Raw genomic sequence first — 18,788 nt, 5'->3', positions numbered from 1 at the left:
AGGTGACTTCACACAGCAGATTCTTCAACAATATTTGGACTAGCCAGGTATTTCTGGTATCTGCAAAACGACTGCTGTGAATTGTGCTGGATACCATCACAGACTGCAAGGATTGGAATAATCCAGAACTGCTTGTGAAGTTCCCCAAATGACTGTTTTGTGGTATGATTATCAATACACTAACTGTACCTAAGAAAAATTCTATTTCTAAATTAGTGCTTCATATAAATTCTGAACAGGAAACCCACAGAAAAATTTCTATGACTTCTCCTATACTTCTCATATGGTCTTAATTACATGTGAAATCTGTACTCTCTTTTGCATCAGCTACAAGTGTCTAGCAGAAGAAATGTCAGTCTGCTCTAACAAAAGGCATACAATGGATTGTACCACTGTTTTGAAGGTTCAGTGATGGCAACAAACATCCCCAGTATGCTCTCACAAAGGCTTTAGTAGAAAACAATAGCTCAGGAGAGCAACACTGTCCTAAAAGATCTATCTAGCTTTGTATTATAGTATTTAACAGCTCCTGGCACTAATTTAAATTGAATGTGCAGAAGTTCCAACACATCTTGCATAAATACTTTTAACTGATACCTAACTAGGATAGTGTGTGACACTTCACCCAGTGATGAACAAGTCATCCCAAATGAAACCTGCATGTTACACTTCCACAAGAAGTCTCACTCAAAAAGGTAAGGCAGAAAAGCAGACTCCAATTCAGAACTAGAAATGGCCACAAGAGGTAACAGTACTGGAAATACATTAAATAGGTAGTCAATCCTCTTGAAGAATAAAGCTAATGTGGTTTTGTGAGGTTCCTGGAGTCTCTTGGTGTGCATATTCATCAGTATCAATACAATAGGAACAGCTTCAGCCACAATAATATGGCAAATGACCCTTGTATTTCATGGGTTTACTAATTTCTTCATTAACAAGGAACAACATTTTGAACAATAAATACTAAACTCTCCCTTGTAATTATTTTAATTTATTCAATGCATATTAGGAAATTGACAGAAACATCATCCATTCTACCATTTTTATGAGGTCATTGAAGAAAAAAAGTAATTAGTTGAGAAATAAGCAAATTCAGATAGTAAAGGCTAAAAAGGATACAGGCATTCAGGAGTAAGACTTAACTATGCGTATGGGCCCACCTAAAGAGTTTCACATGTTATCAAATAAAATAATTTTCTTGCAACATAGAATCACAAAACAGTTGGGGTTGAAAGGGACCTCTGGAGATCATATAGTCCAACCACCTGCTAACACACGTTCTCCTAGAGTAGGCTGACCAGACTGGCATCCAGGAGGGTTGTGAATGTCTCCAGAGAAGGAGGCTCCACAGCCTCTCTGGGCAGCCTGTTCTCTGGCACCCTCACAGTAAAGTTTTTCTTCATATTCAGATGGAACTTCTGTTGCAGTTTATACCCGTTGCCCCTTGTCCTGTCGCTTGGCGCTACTGAAAAGAGGCTGGCCCCATCCTCTTGACCAGGGGTCCTCAAACTATGGCCCGTGGGCTGGATATGGCCCCCCAGGGTCCTCAATCCAGCCCCCGGTATTTACAGAACCCCCACCCCCCCTCCCCCCCGCTGGGGGTTGGGGGGGGAAACCAAGCAGCCGCAGAGGGCTGCCTACCACTTCATCTGCGCGCCGGCCCCCTGGTTAAAAAGTTTGAGGACCCCTGCTCTTGACACTCGCTCTTAAAATATTTGTAGACATGCACAAGATTGATAATCCATCCCTTAATCTCCTCAAATGCCTAAAGTGGTAGTTATGAACATTTCATTTCTAGGTATGCACAGATCCTAGTATTTGTACCTCTGCTAGGGAAGTCTCACTGTTGCTTTTCATTTGACTAACCCAGGAAAATATGCTAGAGTAAAACTACCTTCCTTAATTGCTTACACCTCTAAACAAATGTTTCAAGTCCAAAGTTGTCTTTGAAATCCCTTTAACAAAGGAAGAAAGTTGAAGTTAACTTCCAGGTTGCATTAACTACACCTTCCCTGGGCTCTATCAGTACTGTAACAAATAACATCAATCAGAAACATTAAAAAAAAATAGCAATTTTCTAGAATACAAGGGACAGTATCATTATTGTTGCTATTTTGTACAGCTGCAAGTGGATGTGATTAAAGTTCTGGAAGTCATAACTTAGCTTTTGACTACAAGCATAAATGGTGAAAACTCTCCTACTATAACCATGTCAGGGCCCTGAGCTTATCGACAGGCTGTGCAACCTCCTTCTCCAGTTCCAGGGGTTAAGGCATCTCTGGCTCAAGACCAACACTGACACAGTGCAGCTGAGCAACCTGTATGGAACCTTGTCAGGGGCCTCCTCCACCTTCAGCTGGGAGCAGAAGTTCAGGCTCCCATTCTTCATTCCTTGTGTCAGCTGTGCTGCTGGTATGCCTGTACTTGGCTGTGTACTTCACAGATCCTGACCCACTAACTTCAAATCCTGGCTTGACCTCAAGCCTCTCTCCTCGCAACAAGCTTGTCTGACAACCACTGGACTGTTGTCTGAGCCTGTCTTACCACCACTGGAGTTGCTGATCCACACCTGCCTTGCTGCCACCCTTAGCTCACAGTAATGCAGAGAGCAGTCTCCCCATCCTGCTGCTCCCTGACAAACTAGTCAAGAACCACAGTTCCTCTAGAAAGATTATGACTGAAGAACTTAAGCAGTTGAAGAGTTCAGCAGTACTCCACAGATTATCTCATACATCAACTATCAGCAAACTGTTTATAAGCTACTGATTAAGCAAGCCATTAGAGGTCCCTTGGCAAGTTTATTGAGAAAACCAGGACCATAGGATAAATCAAAAGAATACTGTCATAAATGGAAATTTGAAATGCCATAGAGGACACAAAGGTGCTACTAAAAAGCTGATCTGCTACATGGATTTTGCATTTCGGGAAAATCACAAGTAAAGATTGAAAAGCCTAAATTCCATGCAGAAACAAGCCTCGTACCTTCAGTGAACCCTAGAGGTCATCCTATCTGAAAGTGATCTTATTGATATTTACCTCAAAAATAAAAATACACCAGGAAAAAAGCCCGTTTCCATACAAATCAGATCCGTAACGTTCTTCATCATTTTAATTGTCCAGAGTAACAATACTGTCAACTTAAGACGACATATGAAAATTGACAGAAAAGTCCCCTTGTTCAAAGATGTGATGTAGACTTAAAATGAGAAATAAAAAGTCTGTTCCAACGGAGTGCATGCCAGACTAAGTGGTTTCTTCCTTTTTCTCACTTTTTTTTTTTAATTTTTATTCCTTTGGGAACCTTTTTGGTTGTAACACCCAGATATAACACTGGGTACTTAAAACTGTCCATAAGAAAAAGAGTACAACTTCACCCAAAACATCTCTCAGCTGCAGACTGTTGCTTGTGCAGCTGTAACTTCTATTCAGGACCAAAACTATGATCTCTGTAGAAGACTAAAGAAGAAGAACAAAGACAGGAAAAATGTTTAGTGGTACACTAGTTAGACTGCTCTGTTGCATTTGACAAAAATCATAATGAAGATTGTAGTACAAAATTAAAGATTCAGACTAGACCAAGAACGGTTGCAATATGGTAGATCAAACTATTAATTCTTCTTGAGATGACATTTCAAAGAATAAACATATAAGGTCATCTGAAATGAATTACAAATCCTATCCTGGTGGCTGTTCCTACTTGAAGCCAGTTAAGTCAAAATACCATGTTCTTTACTATAACTCATGCCAGAGCTAGACACACCAATGACTTCTACTTCCAAAACAGACATGGAATCAGGCTACTGAATTTTTCAAGGAAGAATAGATTTGCCTGCCAGCAGCTACCACTGGAACAGAAACTTAAAAGGGACAGCAAGAACAGCTAAACTTGGTATTGTATGCCAGCCAAGAAACATGTGACCTCTACAGCTGTGGCCCCAAAACATAACTCAATGCAAGGTTATGTTGTTATGTAATGTCAAGTGGAGGTTCAAGAAACAGTTTCCACTGATTTATACAACAGCTATGTTTGCTTTCGCAGTGTAATGCAACTGCAATTCTGCAAGGACTTCTTTAAACCAGTTCATGATAATGGATTTGTAAAGCAAAAAACCAAGAGAAAACAAGTCTCAGCTCCATAGGGACAAAAAAATATCAAAAAAAATCAGAAACAGCACATAATTGTGTGGGAAGAATGCAAGTATGAAACCACTGTCATCCTGGATGAACATTTTGTACTAGGGTCTTCTCAAAAATCTAGGTTTCGGAAGACTTGTTTTCTGAAACATCACTTTTTGATAAGAGAGGGGTAACAGTACCAAAAGAGAGAATGGTATATGAAGCAAAACATGAAAAATATCCTCTTTCTTGTACCTTATAATTTTGCCTCTATTTGAAAAGAGCACTGATTCTGGGAAGAACTGTACTAGCTGCCACTGACAAGTCTTCAAAAATGTATTTTTTTAAGAAAGAGAATATAAAAAAATGCATAGGAGATTGAAAATAAACATTCATAGTATTGGAGAGCACCACATGTAAAAGGTAGATGAGTAGGAGTGGCCAATTTTGCTCAAAAGCAATCCATCTGGTTCTAAATTAATTTTCATATCACCACAAATTCCTGGTCATTTAAGGTTTTCACACCTGGTTGCCCCAGTTTCATTGAAGTTAAGTATTTGCAGTAATTCAAGAGGTAAAAAAAAATAATCTCTGAGAAAAAAAATATTAATGAGGATGGCAGCATTTCCCCTCAAGAAGTTACATTGGTTTTTGTTTTCCCTTGAAAAACAGAGAATTTTCCCAACTTGACTAGCAACATAGTATTTTATAGATCCAATAGAAGATACCAGGCTATTTAACACACAGATCAGTATTTCTTCCCAAAATGTGATTTTTAAGTGGCATATTACAATACCAAAAGAGTATCCTTAGAGCAGTCCCTGTAAGAAATATGATCTGACTTGCATGAATTCTTAATGGCACTTTGGGATTTTGGCATCAAAGTCTGGACAGAATGTATTCTGTGATCCAGTCTTTGCATTACTGCTCCAAGCTGAGAAAGCACAATCATCTTTTGTGATAAGCATTGAAATTGGGACACCTCCTGGGCTAAGGCGCAAACAGCCATCTGATCATTGATGATCTGTTTTTGCAATTAAATGAGTCCAGTTCAATTGTGTGCCTTTAGAGTACCTGGTATGTTCTCAATATTCAATTTCAGAACACTTAAAACACCAACAGAAGTACGCCAATTAAAGGTTTTGCCATTGTTTCATGTCCTTTTCCAAAATAAGGGAAACAATGACTAATTGTCCAGACAGATCTATAACCAATGCTAACATATGTCAACTAACACTTCACTATTCAGTTTATTCTTTCTTACTTTTTACTCTTTGTAGACATGTAAATCTACCCCTTATGACTGTGTGATGTCTGCATCACTGAACAATTAACTAAAAATTAACTAAAATGCAAGCAGATGTAGTAAGTCATCCCCAGCATGGATTATTCTAACATCTTTGCAAAAGAGCGAGCAATGTTCAAAGGATGTGCTATCAAATTTTGAAGATCAGACATTACCACTTTAATTGGACAATTATAAATGGTCTTGTAAAGGTAAATGCACAGATCATCTAACAGGTCACTCAAGTGAGATGACCGTTCATACAGCACTAAACAAAAATTAAGTTGTACTCACTTCCCTCTGTTCTGGACTACCTTTGAATTGCTCTAGCAATGTGTACAAATCTCCTCCTACTTCACCTACCAAAACCTGCAGCAGGCTAACCACCTTTTTATCATTTTTCCTTTAATGAAATTTCCTTTTAAATATTTTAAAATTAATTTTCCTTCCTGAACAAAACGTTCACTCACCCAGCTAATAAATAAAACAAACAATTCAACAGTGAAAAGCACCTGACAGTTATAACTAAATCTGCAACTCTGATCAAGACATTTTCAGATGGGAAAACAATAAAGCATATGAACTATTCATTCTATGCAGACAGACATCCAAATATCCATCCAACTGGCCTATTTACAATTCAATCATCCCTCAATACATCTACTATCTACTATCTACTATAGACTATCTACTATTACATATTTATTACTAAGGTATTTGTATGCTCTCAGACACATTGTTTGAAGACTGACAACATTCAGTATTCACTACGTAATTTTTCTCAAGCTTCATTAAGCAAACACAAAAAGCTTCAAAATAAACAAGTTAATGCAGAAGAAATGCACTAATGCAGAAGAACTGAGCGTTTCACTGTACTCTGGAAGCATACTTGTGGAATTTAATCAACAAGAAAAAAGTTAATTGTTACTCATGGTCCAATAAAATAGATTATTACTACATAATTCAATGAATGTGTTCAGATTATTTTTTCTAGGATATAAAGGTCTCCATATATAGTGAAGTATGATTTTTAGTGTAGTTACAGAAATAAAGGAAATGTGAGGGGGAAAAAAAAAAAAGATTAAAAAAATTAAAAACTCCAGAAGATAAAGATACTACACAAGAAACAAGATGGCAAAAACCCCCAAACAACCCACCTTAGGGGTGTTGGGTTTTTTTAAAGGTAAATGAAATCATAGAATCATAGGTTGGAAGACACCTTTGAGAGTTCAACCATTAATCTAGCAAGAGCCTTGAAAAAAATAGCAGCACCAAAGTGATCGCACTTATGCAATGAACAAAACAGTGTTGTAGAAGTTTCACTACAAAGTCTGTCTCAGTTCTATCAATTCCCTCCGACCCTGATGATAATTTGTATTTATGTCATGTGCAAATATATTCTACAACCCAGTCAGACAGGAACTCAACTGAGATGCATGAAAACATAAGGCTAAAAACTGTCTTTTTTACACCTATTTTCTTTGCAACTCAGATGACTTAAAAAGTAGACTAGCTTTAAATTCATCATAGGACTAAGAATGCAAATGTCGTAAAACTTAATACTAAAAAGGTACTAGCTATTTCAATCTCTTAATCTCTTACTTAATCCTATGCTATGGTTAGGCTTGTCCAATGGTAGATCTTCAAGAGATAATAAATAAAATTTGAGTATCAGAAGTAATTTCATACCTAAATACCTTGTGATACTGACCTATCCTATGTGAAAATTCATTTTTATTCAACTACTTTATTCCAGTCAGGTCATTTCTTCTTTTTGCATGCAAATGCAAGCATATGGACTTAATTTTAAAGATACTACAAGGGCAAAACCACACTGTCATTTCACTTGTACAAGACAAAATTCAGTTTTTAGCAAAACAGTAGTATAAAATGTTTTAGGAGCCCTTAAAATCACACTGCTTTCAGCTTTGATTTGTAATTCTTGCATGTTATAAGCACTTTCACATAATAATTGTAAAACAGAGGATACTTGACAACACACTCTTCACACACATGCTTCAGTAGCTGCATGGTAGAATCACTATGTTTCTGTTTTCCTAGAAGCCACAGGCATTTGCTTCCTTTCACTCAAACAATGCCCAGGAAAAGCAGCTTCCCACCTCTTCATTGCTGACAAGTCAATTAATCTGCTATAGTTATTATAGTCAAGAAATAGTACACACTTTTTATTATAAAACACCTTCTATTAGTTTCTATACTTGCTCAGGTACCTGGAAATATTTAACAACCATCGGATTAAAGCAGGGATAATGAAAACATTGAACTATGATGTTTCCTAGCAAGAATCCCTAACTACAAAACCATCCAAAATTCATAAATACAAGGTAAAGAATTCTCTCGGATAAGGATTCTAAACATGATACATGCTTGTAATTGCTGATAATTTTTATACATTTTTAACCTAAATATATCTTTTTTTCAGAAAATACAGTCTAAAGAGGGGGGAGGTTACTAGAATAAATTCCACTTGGATAAGTATACTTTCTAAATGCAAAGTTCTTGCAAAAAGCAGGGTGCGCCAGGGAAGAAGCGTGAAGAAAGGGGGAGAAAAGAAAGCATACTGCTCTGATTAAATTGCAAATGCTACATCTGATTCACGAAGTTGTGAAATTTTATTTAAAAGTGCTACCCAATGAACTTAAACAAAGCTATGCAGTTAAACAGGGAAAATTTACCTCTTGCAAGTACATTAGTTCAGAAGTGTAAGTTAAGTATCTTTTGTAATGCAAATTGCAAGTGTTCTAGTAGTAGCTGAATTGTCTACAGATAAAATAGTATGAAATATCAATTTCTATGTGTAAATGCATCATTCTAATCATGTTTAGGATCAGTAGCTAAATTACAATGACACACATGAAAACTAGTCAAGTGCAGACAATTTCTTAGATTTGGAAAGCAATTACTTTTTTCCTTAAAAGAAATAACAGAAATGTTGAGCTTTTCTGACAGGGAAGACAAATATAAAATGTGAAAAAGAATATGAGAAAAAGGGAAAAAAAGGTTAAATGAAGAGACTTCTGAGGTATATACTGAAAACAGAATGGATTAGAGTCAGATGAACCACATTAAATGACCAAGCTGCAAGACTGCTTTATTTGACTGGAGAAAGAGGAATCAAATCAGAGTGTGGGAAAAGCAGACAGGCATCTCTGATGCTGACCCCAAGTCCTCCCCTTTCCTTGCACTGCTTGTAAATGACATTCCAAAGGTGAGCATAAATAAGAAACGAGTATATTTCCTAAAACCATCTGTTTTAAGACTTAAGAACATCATAATGAATCAGGACCTTCTTTATTACAGGGAAAATTTCACCTTCATTCAACTTCAGCTCAAAGGCTCAAGACCGTTCTTGCACATCAGTGCAGTAATACCATTCCATGTACTTTGTCTCTTGTGCCCAACACAGCTTCTCTCACAACTCTGAGGAGGTCCTACTCTCCCTAGCCACACCTTTTACCATCATTCCTTCCTGCTGAAAACTGCATCTCTCTGTACTTCCTCTCTTGCACTGGTCTGGCAAGCTGCTGCTAATCCCTTGTCATGCCAGTTGAACCTCCCCTTGGTTTCATGCCGTAATTTAAAATGAATATACTGATATTATCTGCACTATTTCCCTGCTTCAGAAAGTAACATTTCATAGCTCTTAAAATGGTACCTCCCAAATCCTACCAGACTCCATTTGAAATGCAAATATTCTAGAGGAAACTACCAGTTATCTATTTTTAGAAAACCCTTCTGCTGCTTCTAACAAAGACTTTCAGATCTGCAATCCCAGATTTCAATACCCCTGTACCTGATGTGAAAGCAAAAAATCAGCCATTTTTAAATTCTCTTAGAAGTAAAAGCCTGTGCAATTTCAACACTCTGAAATCTAAAAAGTGTATTTGGACATAAAGCTGTACTTTACAAATAATTATCAACCAATATCAACAGTCAGAGATCACTATGTTAGATACTATGCATGTATTTAATAAGAGATAAGCTTTTATCCTAAAAGCTTGCAATTAAACTTATCAAGTGACACAAAGACATGAGAAAGACAAGATAATAATACATTAATTATTATTAGCAGAAAGAAGAGTCATAGCATACCATTTGCCTAGTCACTGCAAAGTATTAGCACAGTCAAGTTTTTAACAAGGCATCTGAAAATTATAACATTAGCGGCTTTTCAGACTTATGCGGATCTCTCCTTTTTCAGATAAAGGGCAGCAGAAGGGTGCATGAAGGCATTTCAGGGAAAACTAGAACAGACAGACGTGTCTGACAACACTGGCAGACCAAAGACAAATGAACTGAAAGCTCAAAACGCAGTAAAACAGACTACTAGATTTTGTTCTATGAATTAAGAATCTAGTAGGCAGTTTTTCCTCCCCTCTCAAATGGGTTTCTGATTTCAATCAGACAGAACCTAACTTTGATCTTGCTGGATTCTGTCCACACTTACTGAAGACTCAAATACTCACCTCATCAGTAAGAAACTCCTTACTCAGACCAAAGTCTGTGAGCACCACGTGGCCATCAGAATCGAGGAGAATATTCTCAAGTTTTATGTCCCGATATATAATCCCCAACTGCAAACAGAACATTAAAAAAAAGCTATTTCCAAATCAGCATTACCACACCAATGAGACAGTTGAATCCATTTAAATATGAAGGTAATCTGACACCTGAAAGTTGCACCTCAAAAAGAACAGTTTAAAAATGCCTTTGAAGAAATACCTTTGCAAGACTTTAAAATTTTCAGAAACTACACTGTGCATTAATGTCTTTAAATTTAAAGGACATACTATATCCCTTGAATCTAAAAGAGACTGAATACTTGCTGTGGTGTGCAAAACTCAGTTCAGCTTTCACTAAGAATGAAAATGGATGCTTCTGTCATATGTTCTAGACCATACATGCTTTGTAATAGTCTACAAATCTACTTACTACCTCTGAAAACCGTAACACTTTTCATATCTACAAGTTATATCAAAATTTCAGATCTCTGCTGTTTAATTGTATCAAACCAAGGAGAACTGAACAATAGTGCAACCCAACCCTGTTCATACTGACTACAAGTTATTTTTACTGACATACACCATTTCATAAGGATTACTATAAATTAACAATCATTTGTCAATAACAACACTTCACACTGCAGACAAAATAGACAAGTTCCTTTGAATTTAAAGTAATCTAAAAAATAAGTTCTCCTCACTAACTTTATATGATGTGAAAAGAATACAGTTGCAGTTCCACAAAATGAGCAGTAGAATAAAGTTACTTTACCTTGTGGAGATGCTCAAGTGCCAAAACAATTTCCCCAATGTAAATTTGCACCTCATTTTCTGAGAATCTTTCTCGCTGCGACAGATGAGTAAACAATTCTCCTCCATTTATGTAGTCTAAAAAGTAGAACAAATAACCTTTTAATTTCACTTTCTGACAACTTAATTTTCTTAGTGTAATATTAATAGGTACTTTGCAAGTTATTAAATAACATGTTCTGGGATCAGATGTTATTTATTATAATTCAGTAATATTTCATCACATTGTACAATACTCAATTTCCTCCTTAAAGGACTGATGGAAGAACACAACCAACTTGTAAATAAGCAGCAAACCCATAAAATAGCCTCAAATATTCCCAAATTATAAAGATTATTTTTTGCAAAATCAGACTTTTCATTGTTTAGGAATATGAAAAGTAAGGAGTACAAATGATATCTACAAACTGAATACTTGTACACTAATGAAATACTTAAAAGCAACAAGGCAGACTAACTTAAAGAAAGGCAATTCAGAAAACTTATTTGGTGAAATAATAAACTATGGACAATTACAAATCATACTCTTTGCAAGGGGAACTTTAATGGCAAACCTCACTGAAGGAGATTATTTCCACATACATTCTGACATGGAAACCACACTTTTCATCCTTTGCAGGCTATGACACAAGGGTTCTCTCACATTCAGGGAGGGGGAAAAAATTATTATGACAGAGCTCCACTGCAACACAAACACATTTTAGATCTAGACCTGTTTATGCTAGCAGTGTACACTAAAGGCATTAATTTCAAAGCCCATAGCCCCCATACTGTATTTCAGGTCTACATGTATAGAGCAGGGAACATGCCCCAAGACATCTTACTCAACATTTTCTTGCATGTGGTTTCTACAGATTCATTGGTATAATACACAAATCCATGAAAAAAGTCCAATCCTTTCCTAAGTTAATACTTTGAAGGATAAATCATATATACAAGTTACAGATATTTTGATCTGTCTCCTCTTTTTAGTTTTCCAGTTCTCTGTTTGGGAAGGAGTATTACCAGAAACAAACAACCCAAGGAAGATTTACGAAGATCAGTAAGCATATCATAATTATAAAAAAGTATAAATAATCCACATTTTACAACTGCTTTCTTCCAAAAAAATCTCAGCATTCTAATCATGGAGAAAAAGGTAACAGAAATAAATTTTTAAAATCTTTCTAATCAGAACTGCTAACTTAGTACCAGTAAAAGCTTAATTCCCAAGCACTGTTCTAAGGACTGTGACATACAAATCAAAGCTGCCACAGGAGTGGCAGAACAAGCCTAATTCTATTCAGGTTATAACATTAACCAAAGCCCAATGAAACAACCAGCCTTCGAATTCTTGATGCTAGATCAAATGCATCACTGACAATGGGGGTGGGGTGGGGGAATATTATCAATTACTTCAATATAAACTTCATATGACAGCTCAGGAATTTGGGGGTTTTTGTTTGTTTTAAGTATTAGTAGATTAACCTCTTGTGACAAGCATTCCATAGAACCAGTACTCACATTGATACAATACTTTGTTCTTTCAATGACAGCTTAAAGTTAACCTAAAAACTGGAATCAACTCCAAACCCTGTATTCTGGAAATCTGGCAGAAATGCAGCTGCATGTTTGCACTTGTTCCAGACTAAATTCTAAGACTATATAACTCGACAGCAAAGAATTGTATTAAATATTGCACCAAGGCTCCAATTCTAAAGCCTCTTGAAATTGAAATGACACGTTACTCATAGACCAAGTTCAACTAGGTACAAAAAAAAAAGGCAGAGATTGGTTTCTCCAAAAATTCAGAAGTCTCTGAAACACAAATTCCCAAACTAGATCAGAGGACTGATTTACAAAGACTTACATAATGAGACATAAAAAACTTGCAACAAACAGTTTGGGTTTTTTTGGTCAGGGAGGGTGCAAAGCCCAATGGAATTATATATTAGCTTTAGGCCATATTAGGTAGAAGACATCTTCACTGTTACAAAAAGTGATTAAAAGTATTTTTTAAAACCCCACAAATTAGCCCCAGTTTCTGCTAAAAAAGAAGGAAAACAGGACCTTTCCGGCCCTAGCTGATATTCTGAGAACGGATTCATGTAGGCTTTGTGGGAAAGCAAAAAACCAAACCAAAATGCCTTTAATTATACATTAGCTTTGCATTTCTTGCTTTAAACATCACCATAACATCTTTTTATGGTGAGCATATGCCCAGTTTGTACTATCTGCAATGCAAGGTTCTTCAGAACTCCTAGGCTCCCTCCTCTGACTCTTACGAGACTATGATGCCAAGCTTTTTAATTTTGCCTTTATATAAAGTTTTTTCTGACCTTCTAATTATTGTTGTCACCTAAATTTCGCTATTACTATATATTTATTTTTAGGTAACTACATCCATCTTTGGTATGATGTGTTTTTTGTTTTGGTTTGCTGGGGTTTTTATAAATATTTCTAGTGGGATCTAAACTGCACTCTACCTAAAACTATCTGATTTAAATAATAGTACTATAATATTTATAATACATGTTCACATTTTGTCTCATTTAATCTTTCAATATTCTTCTAAGTCATTAATCAATAATGTAAAACCAAAAAATTAAAATATGATTATCGTAATTATTAAAAGTTAACATCAAGGAATCAAAGCTATCTATATATTTCTAACTTGGTCTCTAGCATTTTCCAGTCCATGACAATACTTTACACATTTCTTTAATGTCCTAGTCAGAGGACTCTGTAAGAATCCTTACTAATTTACAACTCCCATTTTCAAAAGGAATCTAGTGAATACCCCATTTAAGCTTGAGCTCCCCACTGCAGTATCTAAAACTAAGGTATAAGCACAGAACATCTTCCTAAGAATTGACAGCCAGTGGTGTAGATTTATATAACATTAATAACATTTTATTAATTTAATATCTAAATCAGCCTGTTAATAAAGGTTCAATAAAAGGAAGTTATGAGCTAAAAGAAACTGCAAAACTTGTACTTCAATTAAAAGACCACCTACATGTTCAAATAATTCACTACAAAAATGTATTCTGCATCCAAGCATGAAACTGTTAATTCATTTTCCAGTTTTTTTAAGTACTCCAAGTAAGCAGTCTTTAAAATTGTTTGTAATTTTCTTAAAAATCCATCTTTATATACCAAACAAAATTTGCTGCTGATCTGAAAGGTTAAAACTTTTCTAAACTTAAGAGTGGTACCAAGCCTTACAAACCAAGCTCTACTTTCAGCACAGAAATGTGTGAATTGCCTCTTAATATCCAAAAATTGAAACACGCAAGTATCTCAAATACTCAAAGGTCAAATGGTTTCATAACAAAGTTTTGGCAGCAAATGCTTCCTGGAGCAGTAAGGCTGAAAGCTGATTTTAATATTCTTTTCTAGCTCCTGAAGCGTTTCTCATTATCAGGAAAAAACCTTCATCTTCCTCAGAAAGGCAGGACTCTTCAAAGACAATGAAACTGGGGAACAAAGCAAAATGAATTTAACTCCTTACCCTCAGTGTCTTTCAGCAAAATGTTGATGTCCTGAAAAAGGATAATGGTAGGGAATAGAGAAACACACACATGCAAAAGTTATATCTTAGTTGAAAACCCTAAGAAAGCTTCTGATCAGTCTTCTGACAGCCTTGCAAATGCCACAGATAGAGATGTGGCTCTCCACATCAAAATGGAAAGCAAAATGGTAAGGACATAAGTGCAATGAAGAACATCCTAATAAGGCTTGCTATACAGTAGTTCATTATCAAGCATATCTCATAAATGGAGATTTATGAAAGTTACTGGTAGAACTTACTGAAATGATGTATCACAAAGCATAAAACAAGAAACTGATTCACAATACAAGTATTTTCACCAGCATTTTACAGCAGGAAACCATAACAACAACTTGTAAATCCCAATGTTGTAAGAAATCTGACCAGAAATAAACAAAAGCACAACCATTAACTGTCATGGCCCACATTATAAGTGCATTTGTTCAGAAAAAAGCCCTGCCTCATATGACCTTGTAGTTTGCAGCGTTTCACTGCTAAAACAGCATGTTAACTCATCAGCATAGTGACAGGTAGCCCTATCCTCTCAGACAGATGACATTTCAAAAACACTAATCACATTGAGGACAATATACAACTGTTCTTAGAGTGAAACTTGCAGCATGTTTGAACGATAGGGCTTTCTGCTGTTTAAATATTTCTGTACTTTTTTTCTTCTTTCCTACCAACTAATCCCAGTAACAAAGTCATGTTTGTCGTCCCTCCTTACCAATAACCTCTGTGCCACATACACAAAGGCAGCATGTAAAGAAAAAGAAATGGAATCACTTTAATGCCCGCATTCATACAAATTAAGAACTTTTTCATTCATGGTAGCAGTTTGAAAGTCTGTAGAAAACTAATGAAGTATATAATAATGGTTTAAAAAGTGCAAATCAAAATTTCATCTTCTAGGTAAGTTCAAGAAAGTATTTCTCTGATTTAGGTACTTAAGGTCAGATACATTTTTTGCTGCACATAAGTCACTGATAATACTTCCTCCCACCTCCAAGTCAGAGTAGCACACTGAACTTCAGTGTCTGTGTTTGTGGATTTTCTGTTTGTTGAAGATTAACAGTATTTTACTTCCTATATGGTGTCTCATGCAATCTCCAAATACAGTACGAAAAACCACATGAAAAAAAAAACCAACCTACAAAACATTGAGATAAAAGGGCAGATATATATTATTTTTTTTTTTAAACACAAGACTAGAGTCTTGACAGCTACTCACCTAAAATGAGATGAAGCTTTGTATCTGTCTGGAAGGCATAATGTAACGTGACCAAAAATGGTGATTGCCTAATGTGCTCCAACACTTGTCGTTCTGTCCTTGTGTGCTCAGTTGTTTTGGCTTTTTGAACTATTGTTGCTTTCTTCAGTACTTTCATGGCATACAGCTTTCCAGCATCATGGCCGCTTACTTTCCTTACTAGGAACACTTTCCCATAGGCTTAAAAAAAGAAAAAATGGGGAGGAAATAAAAAAAAAAAGAAAGTCATGTATTCATACTATAGGTCTGGCTGATACCATTACTATTTTCAATTGTTCATTATTATGGTAAACAGTAAGCACTCCGGCTACAATCTTCCAGAACACTTTTGTTTCAGACTGAGATTTTCTGAGCAAAATTTCAACCAAACAAGCTTAATGACATACAACAAGAGTGGGGAAAATAGTTTCAGTATTTTAAAACAAATTTAAACACTGCTGATTTCTTCCTTTGTAATAACCTAAAACTCCCACACCTAGAATTTAGCAAGAGTCTGGAGCAAGAAAGATGTTACTTTTTGACCTTAAAATAGTTTGCCCATATTTGCACAACTTACATGCTTTCATTACTGGTTTTATAGCACTGAAGTTCTAAAAACCCAATGAATTCTTCCCATCAGTATTTAGCCCATAAGAACATTCTAAGTTCCTGCACTTAAACTGAGAGTAAACTAGAGGAATTATCTCAAGAAGAAAGGTTTCTGAACAAAAACAGTAAAAGAAATAGTCACCAGGACCAAAAGGTAGCATTTCCAGGGTTGTAAATCATTGAATCTATTGTGTTTTATTCTCATATCCAGTTAAAAATACACTCCATACTGGAGTAATAAGTGGCAAGTGTAGATTTTTTTTTTTGCCCCCCCCTCCCCCCCCTTTTTTTTTTAATAAAAAGGGCTCCTGGGAACTGTACAGAAGGAAATTTGATACCTCTACTAGGCAAACCTGTAGAAACGGTAAATGTCAGAATTAGCAGATATACAAACAGGATACTATATGAACAAATGTGTTACTTTTGAAGACAGTAATAATTATTTATATTAATAATTGCTCAAAAGAATCAGGAGTAAGGAACAATGATATGGTTGACTTATTTATATTTCCAAGGTACTTAACAAGTTCCCTTACAAAAGGGTCTTAAAAACACTGAACAGTTATGAGCGCAGAGTCCTCTGATGAATGAGGAACTGTATTAGCAGTCAAAAAAACCCAAAAGGTTAAAAATATTCAGCTTTTTCAGTGAAAGGAGGTCAACAAAAGAATTCACTCTGCTTGATTCAGTCATATATGAACAGTGAGGAAGACAATTTTCTTGGTTTAGTAGATTATCCAGTACAATAGAAATCAAAGCTGACACTGAAAACTGTACCACAGTATCAAAATATTAAGTAGCTGAAAAATAAAATGGCAGGTAAGATTCCAAATAGGTAAATGAGTAATCCACATGAAGCAGGATAACAATTAAATGTACTCAGTGTTATAATCAAGGGAAAAAAATACCTGGACTTACCACAAAAACCTTATTAGAAAACACCCATGGTAAACCAATATGTAAATAGAACAGTAGAACTCCAGGGAAAGTATTGAAGGGAAAAAATAACACGTATGTACTGTCCCCCAAGCCTTCAACACAAAAGCAGAAATCCCTTACACGGTGGTATGAAACCTTTGTGTGGTCCTATCTTGAGTGATGCACACTATTTCAGTCTCTCCTCTCTTCTGTTCCCAGCTCCACCACCCCCCCATCAGAAAAAAAAAAGTATAAGAGAACATTAAAAAAAAAACATAAAAGCATAAAAGATTTTTTTTCGTTATGAAGGCAACTAAACACACTTAAGACTTTTTTTTCTGAAAAAGTAGAGTACTTATGATGCTAGACAGTTAAAAATAAAAAACTATATGAAGGTAAGTAAAGAACAATTTTTTATTACTTTTAGAAATTAACTAACAAAATCATTTGGTATCAAGATTAAGAACTGCCCAAAACGCACAAATACGCAGTTAAGCTGTGGAACTACTGTTACATTATGCTGCAGATGTCAAAAACGTAGACAAGTTCAAGAAGATTATATAAATCCTTGTGGGAGAGGAAAGTATACCAAGTGTTGCTAAACACAGAAGAGAATCTCTGGCTCAGGCAGACCCCAAACTGCAGGCTGCTACAAGTTCACTAAGGAACACCGCTGTATGCCTTCTCCGTGTTCTTGTAGGGTCTCCTTAAGCCATCACGAGAGACAGAAAACTGCATCAGCTAGATGTTTCGTCCAACCTCTAATTATCTTCACACTGGTTTCTCAAAAAGAATGCTCGATCATCTCAAACCTGTAAATACACTAGACAGGGTATACTGTCCTGATGCAAGACACTCAAATTTAGTCGGTCTTTAAAAATGCTATAGCATACACTGCTCCCAGTAAGTAATTACATGCAATTCTAGATTTATCCTGTTTTTTTCAAGACAGGTAATAGAGAGTTTTAAATTACCAAATGACATTGATTTTTTTTCTACAACCAAGATCTGCTTTATTCAGTATACAGAAGTGGTTTTGCTCACATAATGAACAATCCTTTGTAAGAAGTTCTCAACCTGACTCATCAAACCCTAAGGAATCATGCTTGCTTTCTTTACAGAACCCATGACTCTCAATAAGAGCTTTCATAAAAGAAGTTTTCACAACAACTCTCTCAAGAATGGCAAATAAGAGTCAGAATAGGTTAGTGTAAACATATCTTTCTACTTTGGGAGACAAATTTTTTCAAGATGTTCAGTATTATATTGCATTCCTCAACTCTAATTGTAGTTATGAGTAGTTATGTAGTTATGGTCACCAACTGGTTATCAAGAAATCGATAACCACAGATATAAAAAATTACTTTAGTAAAATAGTTACGGGTCATAAATTCTGTCATGATGTGCAGAAGTGGTCTGAATCAAGGTTATACAGACCAAAATATTGTGACCAAAGTAATACTGTCATGCATATACACAATTTTAATGTTATTAACCTACTTTCCAATATTGGATGTTTATTTTTAGCATCTCAAAAACAGACCCCTCCTGCTGAAAGCACTGGTTTTCAAGAACTGCTTCCAAAAGCAGTAAGTTCATCTTTTTAAGGAGTTACTTCTCTAAAAATGTAGATAACACTTCTGCATTCTACTAACATAGAACAAAAACAGCACTTAGGAATAGCCTTAGCTTGCATTTCTCAACTGCTTGAGGGAGCAGCCCCTTAGTTTTCACTGATTTTCAGCT

General features: G+C 35.8%; 1 protein-coding gene across 5 annotated transcripts in view; it reads right to left on the bottom strand.

Annotated features, from left to right (window-relative positions):
* Positions 1-18,788, bottom strand: part of RPS6KA5 (ribosomal protein S6 kinase A5) — an 81,601-nt gene that overhangs the window by 41,677 nt on the left and 21,136 nt on the right. For 3 of the 5 annotated variants that reach the window (XM_040600363.1, XM_040600367.1, XM_040600365.1), the window contains exons 3-5: positions 15,498-15,716; positions 10,697-10,812; positions 9,889-9,996 (exon numbers count right to left, since the gene is read on the bottom strand). In XM_040600363.1, the coding sequence (XP_040456297.1) occupies positions 9,889-9,996; positions 10,697-10,812; positions 15,498-15,716 (443 nt within the window). Of the gene's footprint in view, positions 1-9,888; positions 9,997-10,696; positions 10,813-15,497; positions 15,717-18,788 lie in introns of those variants that run through there. The other 2 variants (XM_040600366.1, XM_040600368.1) reach the window with 1 other exon arrangement.

This window comes from Falco naumanni, chromosome 7 (genome assembly GCF_017639655.2).
Source record: "Falco naumanni isolate bFalNau1 chromosome 7, bFalNau1.pat, whole genome shotgun sequence".
In the NCBI taxonomy this organism is placed as follows: Eukaryota; Metazoa; Chordata; class Aves; order Falconiformes; family Falconidae; genus Falco; species Falco naumanni.
The sequence above is the reverse complement of the archived record's forward strand: the minus strand, read 5'-3'. Positions and strand labels throughout refer to the sequence as shown.